Source organism: Anguilla rostrata, chromosome 1 (assembly GCF_018555375.3).
Source record: "Anguilla rostrata isolate EN2019 chromosome 1, ASM1855537v3, whole genome shotgun sequence".
Classification (NCBI taxonomy): Eukaryota; Metazoa; Chordata; class Actinopteri; order Anguilliformes; family Anguillidae; genus Anguilla; species Anguilla rostrata.
In genome coordinates this window covers 7,204,084-7,223,087 of record NC_057933.1, presented here as the reverse complement: position 1 = coordinate 7,223,087, position 19,004 = coordinate 7,204,084, and the positions used below count along the sequence as shown (strand labels likewise).

General features: G+C 46.7%; 1 protein-coding gene across 1 annotated transcript; it reads right to left on the bottom strand.

The window, feature by feature from the left end:
• Positions 1-15,980, bottom strand: lbh (LBH regulator of WNT signaling pathway). Its single transcript, XM_064307736.1, has 3 exons — positions 15,767-15,980; positions 6,085-6,187; positions 1-2,095 (listed from the first exon to the last, which is right to left on the bottom strand). Exons 1-3 carry the CDS (start codon positions 15,793-15,795, stop codon positions 1,886-1,888), a joined length of 342 nt encoding a protein of 113 aa, XP_064163806.1. The 5' UTR covers positions 15,796-15,980; the 3' UTR covers positions 1-1,885.
• Between the last annotated feature and the right edge of the window lie 3,024 nt (positions 15,981-19,004).

Sequence of the window (19,004 nt, the reverse complement as noted above, 5' to 3'; positions counted from 1 at the left end):
AAGATTGGAAAGAACTTTCAAATGTTTATTTACATCCTCTGCATTTATGACAGAGAAAGTGGTCTAAATACAAAAAAACAAAAAAAAAAAACACAAAAGAGAAAATAATGGCAGCTAATCTCCCTGAGCTTCACAAATACAAAAACGAACTACAGGAGAGCGTGCAGAGAGAGGAAAAATAAAAAGCTATACAGAGCTCTAATTTCAGTTAGAACCACACCGATGTACACTGGAGAAAAAAAGAAAAAAAAAGTCACAGAAACAACATGGACATGGCAACACACAAACGCGACGGGACGGACAAGATACCCTCAACTATTTGTGCACGTAGCCTTTCCCTGTTCGACAGGGCAGAATGTGGCTTCAAGGTCACTGGCCTCTAGGTGGGACAAAGAGCTTTAACAGATAAGGTTCAGTCAACTAATATGAACTGAGTGCAATCAAATCTAACTTGTGTGACTGGCATTTGGCAAAACATCCCAAAACCGGGCTAGGATAGGATAGGAGAACAGTAGGGGGATAAAATGTTCACTTCTGCTACTCCTGTCAGGTCCAGAACACTTTTAACATTAGGAAAAGGGATTTAAGCTCGATCCACCCCTCAGGTATTCAGGTATAAGGCTTCAGATTGTGGTGTTAAGGTAACGTCGACCGCTCAAAATACACCCAGGACACACTCAGGCACCTAAAACACACGGATTCATATTCTGTCTGCTCGCCCCAAATGACTTCAAAGTCAACACTGTCCGTGCAGGGCTTAACAGGGTCACAACAGGTCTCATGTGTGCCCCCAAGTAAGCAAGGTCGTGGTAACGGACTGCCGTCTAACAGCGCAAAGGAAGTCGATCACTTTCAATACTTTCAAAATGCACTTGAAACCCCACTTCTAGACACTTTCTCCAAGTTGGCCCTGATAGGCTAATCCTCAGGAAGACGGGGGCCCGCGGGAGAAATGAGCCAATCAAACGCACTCCCCTCGGGTCACAGGGAAGCTCGCTCGGGCCGAACAGACACAATCTCAGCACGTGTCATCTAAACATTGCACCCTGCCCACGTGATAAGAGCTCTTCTTTCTGACAGCAGTCTCCTCCCTCATCCTTTCTGCCATCAGAAATGAGCACGGAACGACAAACAAACAAAAAAAGAAGACGAAATGACAAGTACACGTGTACAGACGGACACACAAACACTGAGAAACTGGCTGTGGAATCCTTTAACACGCCCAAACCCACCCCCAGCCCCCCCCCCCCCCCCCAAAAAAAACGAACATAATCAAATATATATATATATACGCGAGTGTGGAAAATAAAAAAAGAAGTCCCCATGGAGGGCGTCTCGATGGGGATTAGCATGCGGGGAAAGAGTCTTTTGCTCTGCGGCCGAGCGACCGGTGAGTCTCAGCTGGTGGAGAATGCGAGCGGTTGCCCCGGCAACGCACGAGCGCACCACCACGGCTGTGTGCGTGAGCCACAGCTGATCCAGCGACACACCCGTCAGGCCAACATACTGCCGGAGACATGCTCAACGTACTCGTGTGCGATTGAACAGTGTGTGTGTGTGTGTGTGTGTATGCGTGCGTGCGTGTGTGTTTGTGCGTGTACAGTGGTGTGTGTCAAGTGGCATATCACTGTGTGCCTGGCGGAGTGTGTGTTTCTTGCGGTATTCTAAGCATGTAAATGTGCATATTGCTGCTCTCCCAGAGTCCACACTGAGTTATGTGCAGTTCCCTCTGCCTCTCTGCCGGCTTGTCAATGTCAGTACTGATGCCCTGTGTGTCTCCAGTTGCCGATAGGCAGCTGTGACTGTGTGTGCTCCTGATTGTTTGAGTGAGTGAGTGAGTGAGTGTGTGTGTGAGTGTGTGTGTGTGTGTGTGCTTATGCCATTCTCAGTGCTGAGAGTTCTGAAGTGGCTGTCCAGCTTCGTGCTTGCCATCTTCCTCTTCCTCCTCCTCTTCCTCCTCGCTGACCAGGAACTCCTCGGGCGGCCAGCGCAGCTCTCCGCTCTCCACCTCCCCGTCCGTGGGCTCCACCACGATGGAGGGCAGCCTGTCCTTCAGCTTGCAGCAGCGCTCAAAGTCGGAAGGATCCGGAAAGATCTGCCGGAGGAAAAAAGGGCTCGGTGAGGCCAGTGCAGAGACTACCGCAGGAAGTACTGCATCAGTACTACATCAGCAATCAGGCCCAACATTCAGTAAGGCCTACACACAGGGGACTAGTGTCTGGCACGTGCTACATCACGTTACATGTTGTCGGTAAGCAGACAGAAGACATCCCAGACAGGAACAAAAACCAAAATGAGCGCACACAGCACCCAGGTGGCTGCTACACACTGGTGGAGACTGAGGGGACCTCACACACCCCCATCATGGTCACGGTACCTTCAGATTCGGAAAGTTGCCAACAAAAATAAACTTTAAAATTTTTTGTATTAACGATCTTAGTATATTCTTTTATGTTTCTGCTAAGCAGACGTCCTTTTTCGAACAAGCCTTTCTGGAGTACTGTGACGCATTTGTGCTCACATATGTCTCCACCTATAGAAAATCAATCAGTATGCAGATTTTAAAATCAAGGTGTTGAGAGCGCTGCGAGACAGAGGGATGTGTGAGAAAGAGAGAGAGATGTGAGAGAAAGAGAGAGATGTGAGAGAGAGAGAGAAGAGCTGTGTGTCTGCAGGCAATGAGAAACAGACCAGGAGAGGCCTCAGAAGGAGAGAGCTGACATGGTATTGACAGTTTGATGACTTGAGGTGGCTGGAACATAGCCAGGGGATCTTTCATAGCTGGACAGCATGAGTTTCAGAACATATGAAGGAAGCTGTGGAAATGGCAGCTGATTGTCAGCCAATGAGGTTCATTTGGGAGGGGGGGGGGACATAGCAGTGCTTCCTGGGACTCTTACTGCAAACCCAGGTAGGGCAGAATTTGGGACAGGACTGAGGAACGGGACGGTGTTACAGGACAGCGGGACGGCTGAGAGGAGCGCACTGCTCCAGCTCTCTCCCGCCCTTCTCAATTTCGCGAGAAAAGGCATGACTCTTTTTCTCCCCCTACCCCCCCCCCCCCCCCCGCTGCCAAGAACAGCACATTTCACTGTTATCAGGACTCAGCTGCAGACTATTTTTAAACCTGCATATTTCTGTGAGAGACTTAGGAGCGAGAAAAAAAAAAGAAAAGAAAAAAAAAAAAAAGGAGTCAGAGGAGAGATTGCAGTTCAGGCACACAGCCCAGTGGAAAGAAAGCATTAGGCTGCAGTCCCATCTAATGTCTCTGGGGTGGAGAGAGAGCGAGAGAGAGAGAGAGGAAGAGTGAAAGAGCAAGCATGAGAGCACGAGAGAGAGAGAGAAAGAGAGAGAACAAGAGAAAGCTTGGGGAAGAGTGAAACAGCAAGCATGAGAGAGAGCGAAAGAGAAATAGAGTGAGAGGCAGAGTAATTGGAAGTGTTTAAGAGTACACACTTCCTGAAGAGGGATCATTTCCAGAGAGAAGCGTCTCAGTCTGGTACTGCCAGACATGGGCCCATGAGGCCTGGAGACCTGCAGGAAGAACCTCGGCCCACGTCGGCCCACATCGGCCCACATCGGCCCACATCGGCCCACATCGCTGCTTCATTTAAAGGATCCCCATCAGCTCTCACAACGAGAGGATACCTCCGCTTCCCCCACCTCACAATCACATTTCCAACTGACTCGAGAGCTCGCTCAACAGCAGACTGTAGCCCCGCCGACTGACCGTTCGATTCAGAACCACAAAAGCCAGAACAGGCCCTCGGTCAGTCAGTCAGAAAGTGCAGGTGAGCACCATGATCTGGCACACGGTCACCAACAAAACCGGTCGGCATGCCTACGAGTACTGAAAGCCCAAGGTAGGGGCATGGTGCAGGTCACGATACAGGGTCCAGTGCCTGGGGGGGGGGGGGGGGGGGGGATCCGCCAAGCTCCGCCACGCTCTCGCCCCCTTCACGGGGCGTATGTCAGGAGCTGAGCACCGTGCCTCGGCGGGAGGGAAAAAACAAAAAACGAAACAAAACAAAAGAAGAGAAAAGGAAGAGCGCTAAAGAAAGCACATCCGCGCAGAGGAGGAAGTGGCTGACTGGAGGGCAGAGGCCTCGAGCGCAGGAGCGAGCACGTGAGCGAGGAGAGCGAATGGGAGAGATGGGAGAGAGATGGGGCAGCGGGCCCCGCCCCCGCAACCAACCACCCCCCCCCCCCCCGACCCCCCCGCCGCCGCAGCCGGAGACAGAGACAGAGGTGCAGCAGCTGCGTCGCAGCGCTAGGGCTCACGCGCGTGAGACGCATTCGACTCGCTTATCTGCAGCTGCGGGTTTGCTAAACAAAACCAGAAGAGAAAAAAACGGTACTGTTCACCGTGAGACCTGCAGGTACGTGCAAGGAAGGCCATCGCACATTACGTTCGTGGAAAACTCAAACATAAATCTCTTTCGGTTCCTCTTCCTTTTCTTTTTCACATTACGAAGTCAGTATTTATTAGTCACCGTTTCCCATGGCCTACCAAGCAGTGCACCCACCCCCCCACCCCCCCACCACACCCCCCTACCTCCAACTATGAAAGCATTCCATCAGATAATTGTCCTGTCTGTAAATAGACCTTCTAGAAAAACAAACTTCAATTCTATTAATATATTGTTTGCACATCTTACAATAATAATGAAGAAGACATTGAGCTTTGAAAACATTCGGTTTGGACAGCGGCCCGTGGTTTGATTTGAGAAGCAGGGGGGGCCAGAGAGAGCTGGCGCCCGTGAGAGACAGCAGCAGGACGGGCCAAGCAAGACAAAACATCGCTGAAAAATTCTTCCCTCCCCCTGCACCCCCCCACCCTCCTGAGAGGAGCACACAATTCAGGCTCCCAGACCACCAGTCCAGTGGCCAACTCAACCTGCCGACCAAATATAGAACTAGCCTCCGTCTACGACACGTGAAAACAAGAGGTCGCCCAATAAAAATTTCATTATTATTATTATTTTTTTTAAAAACCCATCCACTTGTTCGCCCGCCTGGCCAATAGAAATCCATACAAGGGCAGCAGCATGGTAAAGGCGGACCAGAGTATGGATTAGCCCCGGCTTTACTGTACAATGCATTACACGCTGCGAAAGACAACCCTGCTAATGCCCACCAGCTGCCGCTCAGCCACACGCAACATGACCAACTGTCATTGTGTGATAACGGCGGCGAAGGACTGGCACGGAGCAATCTGGCACAAGCAGCGCCGTCTCGGGGGTTGGCGATGGGGCACCTATGGGTAAGGTCGCGGGTTTGGCTGGGCACAGGAGGTGCTGTAGTATAACGAGTATAAAGGGGCTGGGCTTGCAAACTGAAGGCTGCAGGTTCGGTTCCCAGGTAGGACAGTGATGTTGTACCCTTGAGCAAGGTATATATACACACAGTATCCTGGCTGTGTAATGATGTGTAAAAATGCAGAAGCTGTGTGCGTCGCTCTGCTAAAGGCCAGTAACGAGGTCTTGATCGTGCACTGTGGCAGCTTGCAGTGGCCTTTACTGGAACCTTCACCCTATGGGCGGCACAGTTTCACCCCTGGAATCCATACACGAACACAACCACATGCTCAGGCTGACACGCAGAAGCAGTGATCGCGAACTCTGCTGCTACACTGCGGAGCTCCAGGCTCTGAATTAATGTCGCCGACTGGCTAAAGAGTCTACCCACCATGTTTCAAATCCACCTTTATGAAGGGTGACAGCTTCTTATGCAACAGTTCATGCCAAATGTGACATAACCAACAATGCCACGTGGCTTAACGGTCAAGCATTACAAAGGATGACATAAACCATGCTTATGCAGGATGCTAAGCGCATGGTGACATAACTCACGTTGTCACTTGCTGTCAAGAAACTATTCAAATCAATTTAGTCTCCTCGACTCCTGTTACAGTGGTAGTAAATATCTCCCGTGTTACTTTGTTTGAAGTGTGACTGGACCATGAAGAATCTGAAGGCTCCAGGGCAGGGGTTTGAGATCCCATCCCTAAAGGAAAACCCTCCACTCATGCCACCCCCACCACCCGCAGTGCACAGTCCCAGAAGGCCGGGGGGGGGGCGGTACCTGGTAGGAGTGCCTGTCTTTGCTGGGACTCAGGCGGATGTCCTCCATAGGGCTGCTGGTTATCATCACCTCAGTCATGTCTCCGCAGGTCACAAACACAGGGCTGGAGAGAGAGAGAGAGACGGGGGGGGGAGACACACAGAGAAAGGAACGGTTAGCCACCCGGTACATCAGGTCACAGGCTGAATTGTCACAAGCATCCATTCACATGCTGCACAAATACGAGCGGTGGCCAATGGCTTCTCCACCATCACACAGCTCACCTTGACACACACAAAAAAAGGAAAACGCTATTATGACGCGGTAGTGATCACCGTTTGAAGAGGAGGTTTTTTTTGGAATGTTAATAAGTCTCGAACTCTTTCACTTGCCAGTAGCCGTTGTTGCATCAGCATTAGAACGTTCTGTTATTAACATTCTAATCATACATTTGTGATCTCACACCTTAGAGGGCTTAAGACGAGTTTCCCCCGAGCTGCTTTGCCCACAGAAACAGCGGAACTGCGGGGGCTTAAGACCAAAGGCTTGTGCTTGCGCTGCGGTTCAGTCCGAGTCGGATCTTACGCGATCCAAACGATAACCATCTGCATTAGCGAGAGGCGTCGTCGGGCCAGCGAGCGACCGAATCACAGTCGGTCCTCGAGCAGGCGATGCACGCTCCATCTGCTGCAAAGGCAACCGGGGTGACCAAGACGCTTGCGGCTCTTTCTGCGCTTCAACGTGCGCTAAACCACCTTACAGGAAAAACAGTGGGCTCAGTAAGCAGTAAAGAGAGCCACCGCGATGCCTAGTCATTGTGAAACCGTACAGTGGGCGTGCAGTGCAGTAAAACTGGGTTATGCTGGGGGCTGAGTGCTATAAGAGGCACACCACAGTGTACCCCTCTTCCCAATATCCCCACGGGACCCAAGTCATTGCGGCTCGACAACTCCCTCTCTGCCACAAGACAGTTACAGGGTATCAATTCGCAAACCGTAAAACCTGTTATTTATTCCTCTTAACCACAGTGTTTTAAGTTGAGGTCAGAAAATTAGTGTTTTCGATGGGAGAAATACCAGAGCGCAGCAGAGAGACTATTTTTGAGCTCCATGGCGAAATTCAAAGGCGCGACGGTTACTGATTGCGGGGGGCTGCGGTCTTGCATAGCTGCAGGGAAACAGGACAACCGTGGTGAAGCGAAAAAATAGAAGATGAGATGGCGAGGTTCTACAGAACATTTTACTATTTATAAAAGCCTTTTTCCAATATCACTGCCAAGCGTGCATTTGCCTCGCTCTGCAAAATAAACCGTTGCAAATTAAACTTGGGAGTGCTCGACATCAGTTAAATGGATGTGGTACAGACATCGCCTTTCTTTGTAGTCGCTACGCTCCCAGTTGTTTTACAGCAAGCCGTGCTCAGTTACATAAACGGTGTGAACGTTTCCCTAGTCGGACCTTTTTAAAGTAACATTTATCACCACAAGATCTGAAAATGCGAAAGGAGGCAGACAATACTGAGAGTGAGTGAGAAAACTTTACTGGAGAACACTAGTGGTGTGACAGCGCCGTTGCCAGCCTCACAGGAAGCGTCCTCTACTCTCAACGAACTATACGGTACAGAGATAGACATCAGAAACAGTTTCTAAAGCGCAAAACTGTGGACAAGATACCGAACTCCCGCACTGCCGTGCACCCTCTGTACGAACAGAATGTTTTAGCATCTGCTTTTCTTAACTGCAAAACAAACAAACGTCGACGCACACTTGTGGATTATAACACTGAGCGTATAAAACCGAAAGTGTGGTGAGGATTACACATTTATCGTAATAATTTGAATTTGCTGTTCAAGTGACTAATAAAGACGTTGGTTGGGCTTGTGGAGAAATAAAACACATCTACCAGTCACTAATAACATTTGGGATTTCTCACACATTTCTAAACAATAGGCTAACGCATCGCGCTGTCCGGAAGAGTTGCCAAGTCTCCCGTAGGGTAGGCCAACGTGCCTCCACAGACGCTACTCGCAGCTTGAAGTCTTACAACAACTGAAAACAAAGTCGTTACCATTCTGCTGTGTATTGTGTCAGTGTACTGTACATACACGTTTGCGAAAAGATTACTTATGCCCACAAGAGAAGGAAAAAAAAAAGTTTTTTTTTTGTTAAGATAATTCATCACCTGGTTGACCTGTTTATTCCTTAACATATGCATGGTCACAAGACTAAACCTGGCTTACATATGTAAGACTACTGTCCATCTGATGATTGAAAAATAAAGCATTCAGATACAGCAGTTCCAGAACATCACTGTAATTCCAAGGTACTGCTGTACCATATGGTGTACAGCAGTGCATCTCACTCAGGACTGGACGTACAGATACGTATATATTTCCAGGTATACAACGGTAATCTCAGGTCTGTGTGTGTTTCGCACAATCCTAGCTTCACAACGTAAGCTTTCCATTTCACGGCCTTATGGCAAAAGCCTCATGCTGATAAGCTCGCAGAAACAACATGCTAGTCCTCACGTTACCCAGTCAACAAAGCCATGCCACAGGCCAGGCGGCATAAAAACTCTACCCCCCCAGTTCAATTAGGCCTAGAACATGATTTATAACGGAAACAGGTTTATAACAGGAACCTAGTCACCGCCAGGTCCTTCTGCTACCTTGTGACACTAACAGCTTTTCAGAACAATGGCTGGAAATCTAAATCTGCAAAAAGGACACACACACACGCACACACACACACAAAACTCTCAGCAGAACCATAAGGATGACTGCTCACGTGAATGGCAGAGACATTAAGGTCCAGAAACAGACCGAAAGAGAGACAAAGCCAGATAAAAACGGACAGAAGAAGAAGAGACAGACAGACAGAGAGGGAGAAAGCGAAAAAAAAAAAAGTATGGGGAAAGACAAACACACCATTGCCAAGCATATTTCTGTTCTGGGTTCATATAAACATCCGGCTCAGCCAAGAATAACACAATACAAGTCTAATAAAACAGAAATGGGTTAGAAAAGGAAGTCTGATGAGTATTACACTTAAAATGTAAAACTTATAAACAACATACCCAATCAAACCCATTACTGCCAAGACAGTCTGGGTTAAAGTTAAATAATTTGGCCATTTCTCTCCTTGGTGACAACTACAAAAAAAAAAAAAAAGCTTACAGAAGACACACCATGTGAGTTCTACAATCAAGTGATTTTGATCTACATAACTTCCTGAAAACAAAGTTGACGCATTTTAAGCGGTTGTGCAAACAAAAGGGCCAGACTACAAAAACACGTAGGGCGCAATTCTACGTTTTACACCCAGACGTCCAGCTGGCACGGTTAGCCAGAGTGACCTATACAGGTTGCATTCATACAGCCGGATGCTAACTGGAGCCGTTCAAGGTTCGGTACCTTGGCTCAAGGGTACAGCAGAAGCGCCCCAATCTGGGAGTCAAACCAGCAACCTCAGAGCTACGAGCCCAGTTCCCCAGAAGAACGAGCCCGGTTCCCCTCGTGTGACTCTGGGAGTTCCTGACCTTCCTGCTTGGCTCACTTCCTGTACAGCGTGACAGGCAAAGAGCTGGACCAGAGGAAGCTGCTCAGATCAATGCGCGGAGTTGTTCTCTGGGGTTCGTGGGGTTACGTAGAGGAGCAAAGATGCTTCACAGAGTGGCAAGGCAAGAGACTGAGCAAAAAAGAGCAAACGGAGCAAACGCCAGGCCCGAACCTCCAAACAGCAAGTACATAAGGTAAAAAAAACTCCCAGTGGGGAGAAAATGGCAGTGAGAAAAAAGCTCCCCAATGGGAAGAAATCTCGGGAGGACCTGGGTATAGAGGGGGAGCCCATCCAGGGCAGAGGAGGCCGGGCTGTTTGTATGACCGAGCGAACATACACGCACGCCCGCATGCACGGGTAAGCGTTCCACCACGCTAAGCCTATATGACCACTCTGCCACAATGACCCACACCTGTAGCAATAGGCTAAGCAGCAGACGCCAGGCCTAGCAATCTGGCCTGGGGCCTACAAAGCAGGGCCCATCAGTGGGCAAAATGAGGCCACGTTTACCCCCCCCACCCCCTCCCCAGAGGGAAACAAAGCAAATACAGTTGGGAAATGGAGTCCTGTGGCCTTGTGACTGCCGTACTGCTCCGTACTGGGCAATGGAGGAGGTTTGAGATGGTCTTAAAATCTCAGACTGGTGGAGACAGTGTACCAACTACTGCTGTTCTCCAACAGCAACCTTAATTTACCCTGGCACACCCCAGAGACGTCCCTGCCAGCATCCAGGATCAGTGCATCCAGACAGATCAGCTGACAAAGGCAACAGACTGTGCTGACATAAAAGAAAAAAGTTGAAAAAAAAAAAAATGCCTAAATGTGCATTTTAAAAAAACCGAAAAGTGACATGTGGTTTTCCACAGAGAACTTCTCAGGAAACATGCTTTGGGAAAGTAGGAAGATTTATTTCCACTGGCTTTGAAAGTAAAATGAGCCAAGGCTGTGCCAGTGTAACGTAGCCTGTGCTATTTGGAGAGGAATCATGGGAAGGAGTTATTCATTAAATATTGTTACATTTTCCAATTAAGTTATTTATCAGCTGCTTTCAGCCATATCGCAAGAACAGTGAGAGATAAGGAGACAGAAGGGTTAATTAGTTTGTTTTTCTTTAATAGATGGAAACACCAAGTGAAATAGAGGCATTGATGTGTAATTTGAAAAGGCAAGTTCTGACACATTTGCAGGATACAGCTAGTGAATCTGCCCCGCTGACTGATTTGGGACCATCACTCCACCGTAGGGGGGTTGGGCATGGGGGAGGGGCAGGGGGGTGTTGGTGAGGGCAGAGATGAGCCCGGGACAGCCAGCTGGCAGGAGGAACGCTGTACAGAGAGGTCTCGTCTGGTTTAAGCTCACGGCATGGTCATTGTCTGAAGATGGGACCAGTGACAGCTCAGAGTATCAGTGTGACAGATCTGAATGGAATGCTGCCATCCACCAGAACAGAAGCCAGCAAAACGTGTTCAGAAGAGGTGTGGCATATAAAAATTCAGGCGGGTTGAAGATGAGGCGGGGAATGGCATTCTGGACCGGCTGCAGTGGATCGACAGCACAGACCATTAAAGCAGCCAGAAAGGCACTGCAGCAGTCCAGACAGATTACAGGAGCTTGTACAAGAATGCACCCAAAGCACCCTCAGCATTGCAGACAGGCCCTTATTGTTCCTGTCTCAGAGCTTCAAGTACTGTCTGTGTGTGTGTCTGCTTGTGTGTGTGTGCATGTCTGTGTGTGTGTGTCTGCTTGTGTGTAGGCTTGGCGACTCTTTTGAGACTTTCTGACCGTCCTCTGTGCCACACAGCTCTTCAGGCCATTCCACAGTACTGACACAGCAGTGAGAGCAACTGGCCCAGTCCAGTGTCCACAGGGGGATACTGTGTCTTACATCATTAACACCAAGTCACAATTTTAATCCTCGCTGCCACCGTCATAACTCAGCAGAAGAAGGGGTGGGGTGGGGGGAGGGGGGGGGGGGAAATGGAGACCATGGACACCCTTCTGAAAACGACTCTGAGGCCCGGCATCAGAAAGAGGGACTGCGTGGCCCCTGCGAAATGCGCTAGGGCGAATGTGACGTAGCCAAAGCTCTCCTGGTATTGCGGCCAGCTGGTTGCCGTGACATCTGGGGCCGACCGTGGGCATGTATGGGACGTTGGGTGGGGTGGGGGTGGGGGACAGAACGAGAATCCGCCGTCAGGAGGGGAAAAAAAAAAAAAAAGGGCGATGAAATGTGAGGTCACGACTTGAATCCAGAGGATTACGGCAGGGAGACGGAGGGGGAATCCAAAAGAGGTTTACAACCCTCCTACATGGCGCGTGTTTGTAACAGCAAACCCGCAGTTACATAACGCGCACACACTTCAAAGACAGGGGGACGCAGCCGCGTCGAAGCTCCCGTCACGAACGTGTCATTGGCCTCTGGAACCATGAACCTCGCAAGTCTAAGACTAGGATTTAAAATAAGGACTCGCTGTCCCCTCGAAACCAGTACTTTAGAACGCTGTGCTACGCAGTTAGCGCACATGCTACTTATGATTTTGCTCTGAGGACGTCCTGCTCCAACGCGACCGCAAAGTGCAAGAGAGCACAACAAACAAAAAAGCATTCGAAAAAAGTGTCTCCCCCTCCCCAGCAACAGACACCCACCCACCCGCAGGTTGCTTTCGATCATTAAGAGAGCAGATATTCATGCGAGCAGCTTTGTGGCTTTATGAAAAGAGGTCGACACTGCATTTCCTGGTGAAGACATGAAGGTAAAGAACGGAGTGCAAGAGCCGTGCGAAAACAGAGCAGCAAAAAAAAAAAAAAAAAAAAAAAAAAAAAAAAAAAATTTTGGCTATTAAAATAATGAACTGACGGGCGAAGTGAAACCCATGGACCAAACACGAGGGATCACCGTCTGAACCAAAAGTTTAAGCGGTTCAGACATCAAAGCCCACGTGAAGAGATTACAGTGCTGGGCCCATGCCCGAAAGGTTAGAGGTTCAAATCCAAGAAAAGGAAAACTCCAACCTTGAGCAAGCCAATTAACCTGACACCGTTTAGTCAAGCAGAGCAAACTAAATTAGATTCATTACAGGAAAAACATGCTTTTTATAGTGCCACGCTGTATCTCACAGGAAAACAGGCAGAGCAGCACGTAAACAGAACAGAAACTGCACAGAAAACGGGACAGACAATAGTAACAGGGACCAATTTCCACTCGAACCATTAGAGCACGCCTGCCCAAACCTGGTCCTGGAGATCTACTGTCCTGTAGGATTTCGTTTCAACTCTAAGAAAACACAACTCGTTCGACAGCCAGAGACCTTGTTGAGCGAATTAGCGGAATCAGGTGTGACAAATCAGGGTTGAAATGAGGACCTGCAGGATGGAAGAGATCTCCAGGAACAGGGTTGGGCAGCCCCGCATCAGAGGATCATATTCATAAACTGCCCATAACAGGACTTAAGTGAGAGAGGGGCTGCCTAACAGAGGTAAAGTGTACTGCGTGTGGGTGAACGCTCGTGCCGCGTCTGTGTTTTGAGCGTCTGAGCTGGCGGTGGTAGTTTCCACTCCAGCGCCACGCTGAGTAACCCGCCAGGTCTCAAACGCGCGCGCGTGTGTGTGTGGCCTCACCTGATCGCCCGCCCGCGTGAGCAGGAGCGCGAGCAGACCGCACTTTTTTAAAGGTCAGGCCGCGGGAAACGGCTCGCCGGCGACCAATTAGCTTTAATTAGCGGCTCGCTCGCTAATGAGCCGAGAGCCAGAGGCCCAGCAGGCTGACTAAACACAGGGTTTAGGGGGGTGGGGGGAGGGGGGAGGTCAAGCCTGGTCATGTGTGCCACTGCACAGTTCCTTTCGCATTTCATTTAAACTGGATGAACAGGACCTCTTATTGAGCGCAGCAGGCTTTGGTTTTTTTTTTCCACCAAACTGGTTGAAAGTGAATAAACTTGTAGGACTGAAAAGCCAGTAGCTTCCTCCCACTGTCCAAAGACATGCACATGTAGTCTAACTTGAGAGTCTTGATTGCCCACAGGTATGAGTGTTGTGTGAATTGTGTGTGTGTGCCCTCTAATGGATTGGTGACCTGTCCAGGGTATACTCCTGCCTCTCGCTCAGTGATTGCTGGGATAGGCTCCAGCCCCCCCCCCCCCATAACCCTGACCAGGAATAAGCAGGTTAGACAATGTATGTATGGATGGATGGAATTTTTTTTGGTTTTGTTCAAATTTCCAATCGGCTTGGACACGCAATCTGAGTTTGAGTGGCGACATGGAATCCTTCCTATGAGTTAAGCAGAAATAGACATGATGTCTGCATTTCCGTGGTGACCGGCTAGCGGTAACGAGCCAGCTGACAGGTGGCTCTTTCTTAAATGTATTTTTCCAAAGCAAGCATCGTTGAGGGCACCGGCGTTTTATTTTAGTCATGCAATGTCATCATTTTGAGGTCACCGGCAGGAGGATTACATCACGTTGGCTGGGGATTTGGAAATCACTGTGGAAACGCACATCATTACACTACACTACACCACGGGCATTTAGCGGACGCTCTTATCCAGTGCAACTTACACAACTATTTTACATAGCAATGCCATCAGCATAACATCCATCAGAAGGACTGTTGGTATATACATGCTTTCCTCCCCACAACTACAGTCCACATCAAGCTAGTTTTAGGATTTTCATCCAAAAATCTTATGTCATCATCAAAAAAAAAAAAGAAAAAAAAAAGGGGGGGAGGATGTAAAACCATTACTTATTTATAATTGGAACAATGGAGCTTTAAAAACTTCCTGAAAATGGCAGCACAGAGCTTCCCCTGCTAGTACACCATCAACTGAATGCATAGCCAATAGCAGTCGGGACATATACCCATCTACAAGACTTATACATGACAGCATGAACCAATCAGCGCACCCCCCCCCCCCCACATGCTGCTAAGCTTGTGACATTTGGAGATGTTGAGATTCCCTAATTGACTGAAAACACATCAACTCGCTAAGCCACAAACTTCAAACGGTGCCTTCCCTCTTTGAAATTCCCTCAAATTATCTTACATCAATTAAAATGCTCGACAACACGTTTGACCTGCAGCTAATCCAACAGAACAGAACGCAGATAGGGGAAACCATTGCTCACTTCTTTGTCATTGCTACAGGTTTCCTGTACCACACTAGGTTCACAACTATAGGAAAATTCAAATCACCAGGCTAGGTAGAAATGTTTTTGTTCCATTTTCTTTGGGACGTGACCTTTCGTCGCTACTTTCACAAGCGGCAAACACGCTGCAGTTAACCGGGCACAGCAGCATCTCGTTGGAAAGAACTGCATCGGAACTAGGGGACCATTCGAAAATAGCCAGCCCGCTTATTCCACTGTGAGTCAATAGTGCACCAAGTGATAAAATCTGCTCTACCATACCAACACATCTGCGCACTCTACAGAGAGAGAGAGAGAGCGAGAGGAGGAGAGAATTAGCGAGAGAGAGAGAGAGAGAGAGAGATGCATATACAAGGCGCGGACTACTATTCTGAAATGACTAACGATTAAGACAAAGTGTTTGAGAAAACATTGTTCTTGAAGCATGACCACACGTTTATGTTTTAACAAGGTAATTTGACATCGCCGAGGATACTTTTAAACAGAGCCTAAAATGCGGCAACTACCATGACACACTCATACAATTCACAGAATAGAGACTTATTTCGAGCTTTTTTTCAGGATTGACGAGAGAGCCCATGACGCCTCTGATTATGGTATTGTTTCCAGGCAATGCCGCAAGTTTGCACGAGGAAGAATGGTCTGAAAGAAAGCGTGCACTTACGCAGACATGCGAACACTTGTAAGCTGAGGTTCATAGTAGCCAAAAACCATGCAAATACAGACACAATAAATGAAGGTTACAAACGTGCTTGTACAATTGATTCGTGAACAGAGGTCATGTTGAGGTCAACTAGTCTTTTACATTTTAATTATGCAACAATTTTATCAAGCGCCAGCGCAACAAGGAAGGTAGTACGCTGGCACGCAATGCAGATTCTATTGACAGTGAAAGGACGTGCGCGGCTTTACTAAATATTTCCGTAGACAGAGGTACTTTTACGCCAAGTACCAAGCGGTTAGAAAAAAAAAAGACGAAAGAGACAATTATACTTACCAATACACTTGAGGATAATATACAGACATTAATTCACACCTGCTGTTCGTTTAGATGACCAAGGAAAACGCAACTATCTCAGTTTATCGACTATCGCACTCGGTGTAGCCTATATAAACCAACCCGACAATGTCTTAAAAATGTATACACTCGATTGCATAGAACTAGAGTTAACTTAGTCTCGCGCTGATGGGGTATAGAGGCGCCGTTGGATGTTTCAGCATTTATAGTAGAGGCGGACCCTACTACGACAGACACTCCCCCCTCGGCCAAATCCTAAAATTTCCTCAATGGCAGCAGAGAAGCAGCGCACCAACGTAAGGATCACAGCGACCCAATCACAGCGAACTATATCTTACACTGAATGACGAAGAAAAAGGAACCTGCGTTTCACTGGGAGGATAAGCCGAAACTGCAGCATTCATACAATGGAACGAGAAGTCCATTCACAGACGCAGGCACAACACACCAGCATCAGAAATGCATACACATATAAAATATTACAAGAGGCAATTCGAGGCTGTCGAAATCTTGGATCGGCTTAGCTTCAAAGCCAAAACGAAAAATAGCTCAAATTGGGGATGTTTAAAGCGAATTATATTATTGCTCATTCACAAACATGCTTATTGTAGGAATTGTGAAGGAGAGACTGAGACCAAAACAGACCAGTTTGCAATTCAGATTGATTTTATTTGAGATTAAATTCTTTAAGCATAACTTTCATATGGCAGCAAACTGCAACTTTCACAGTATCATGCACACACTCTGCAACTGAGAACTGCAAACACCAGTTTGCAGTCTCTTCCAAGAGATATAAATCAGATGATAATTCGAGATATGGGGTACGTTTCATTCAAACGTGTTTGTTTTAGCTCCTTTCCGAACACATTCATGGTAACAGAGAATCTAATCGGACTGGTAACCTGATTTAGCATTTATCTACTCTGTGTTGCCATCTGGTGGCTATTATGGAAAAAAACCACAATGACGTAAAACATCCGCCCGCATGCGCACACGTACACATGAAATGTAGCAGTGCAGATAGTGTAGCAGTGGACTATATCCACAGACGCTACATCATCTTAAGACAAGACAGGAAACATTTAGACCATGCAAGTATTTTCTCCCTACAGGGGACAAATATTAATTGCCAGGTTCAGGGAGGAAATGGCTATCATATAAAAAAGAAACAACTTGGAATAATTGCCAATTATCTTCTTAATTTAAATAAATAAATAAATAAATAGACACGGACCGAAGACGACGTTGCTTCTTTCTCAGAAAGAATGCTCAAATTGGTTGGGCTAGTGAAACAGCTCTACGATTTACTATCGGAAATATATCAGCTGTGTGCTCACAGACCCATTGCGTCATCTTCTGGAAGTTAGCTAGAAGACACTTGCGGAATATTGTGACGTTGGACAAGACGACGCTGACTGGACACAGGAATTTCATGGATGAAATAATCACATTAACAACAACAAAATTTTAATTTTAATTTTATATAGGTACATACATGAAGTCCACCCTTTTGTTTTTTTGTCACATGGTGTATGTAAACTGTGTGCCATTTTATGCCTAATCCGATTAGAATCTGCTAAAATGTGATTCCCTCAGGTGTATTGTAATTAAACAAAAATAAAAACATTAAAAAGTGTATTAAAAAAAACCAAGAACACAGGAACCTTTTCATCACTGTTCTGGAATTTGGGGAACCTGGTCCATAAATATAAATTTTTAAAGTGAGTAATATATTAATTAAACACAGTATGCTTTTAGGTTTCTCATTTGAGTAATGAGCTTGGTCTAAATTTATAAACAGTACAATTAATTTAGAAAGGTCACAAGCTTGTTTCTGGGAACACGGATTCCCAGCCTGTTATAATATATACAGGATTTACTACAATACTTATAAACCCATCCCTCAAGTATTATTCTCAGGCTAAGACACATTTTTTTTTACATTCACAGGATTACTCAAGTTGTTTGAGAATTAACATGGCTCAGAACTCAAACATAGTAGAAACAGCTTGTCCCACCTTGAATGATGCTTTGCACACAGGATGTGGGATGTTACTAAAATTATCATCTACTTTAGGAGTCCCAGCAGCAAATCTCTCTTTCACTTGACTTCTGTAACTGCTTCTTTCAGCAATCCAGTAAATTTTTTTATTATTTTGAATATTAAGGTTGGATTCTCTTTAAGGGAAATATTAAGGTGACCTATAGATAGTGAAAAAAAGAAGAAAATGAAACACTAATGTAAAGTCACCTAACAGGGTGTTGGGCATCCACATTTGGGCAGTAAGGCCTGTGTGCACATTGACATAGTCTACCAGTGTCTGGAATTCTGCAGGACAAATACAGCGTCACAGTCCAAGAGAGAGATTCTAGAATATTCTACAAATGCTTCTAGGTTCTGATCTGATGGATGAGGTGGTCTTGAAATGTGAGCAACATCAGTGTCATTTTCATAAGAGTGGGCGCCTATTCAAGACCCGCTTACAGGGTAATATTATCATCTCGAATTATATATTTTTTTAAGCAAGATTAGAAAAAATATAGTGATATACCCAAACTCTTTTTGTGGACTAGAAATCAGGGCTGTGGTCAATTCAATTTAAAATCAGTCAATGCAGGAAATTAACTGAAATTAAATTAATTGAAAAACACCTAAAATGTTTGCTGGAGATTTTACATTTCGCAGATTTCCTGAATTAACTAAATTGAAATGAAATTGACCACAAGATCCTGTTTAAAATGAATTTATCTGAAAAAAAACAAAACAAAACGATTTGACATTGTGTGATTCTGAGTTTTTTTTTGCCCAAATGAAAAAAAAAAAAAAAACAGTGAAGTAATTTATTCTTTAGAATGAGCACTTGTTTGTACAAAAACACACGGTTCAATGGAGAGAAGGTTAAGCAGTGGTCAGGGATTTAGTTAATTAGTTAAAACGCTCCACAGCTTCTCTTACTCAATGCTGATTGGAAGTCCAGCCCGCAGCTAGACCAAAGAACCCAATAATCACCACCCGTGGCCTTCAGCTCCCACAGGTACACTTTGCTATTGCCTAATGGACTCAATCAAGGTTTTGGCATCTAAAAAAAATATATTTTCCCCTATACCTCTAACTGTCAGTGTGTGTTAGTACCACCTGTATCCACTAGATGGCAGAAGAAGATCTAAAATACAACGGCAAGCCAACACTTCACACTGTAGGCCTACTTACAGACAC

Coding starts and splice junctions, on each gene's coding strand:
- lbh (XM_064307736.1), bottom strand. CDS start 15,795: ATGTCTGTATATTATCCTCAAGTGTATTG. Junction 6,188..15,766: donor TATTATCCTCAAGTGTATTG/GTAAGTATAATT, acceptor CTCTCTCTCCAG/CCCTGTGTTTGTGACCTGCG. Junction 2,096..6,084: donor AAGACAGGCACTCCTACCAG/GTACCGCCCCCC, acceptor TTCCTCCGGCAG/ATCTTTCCGGATCCTTCCGA.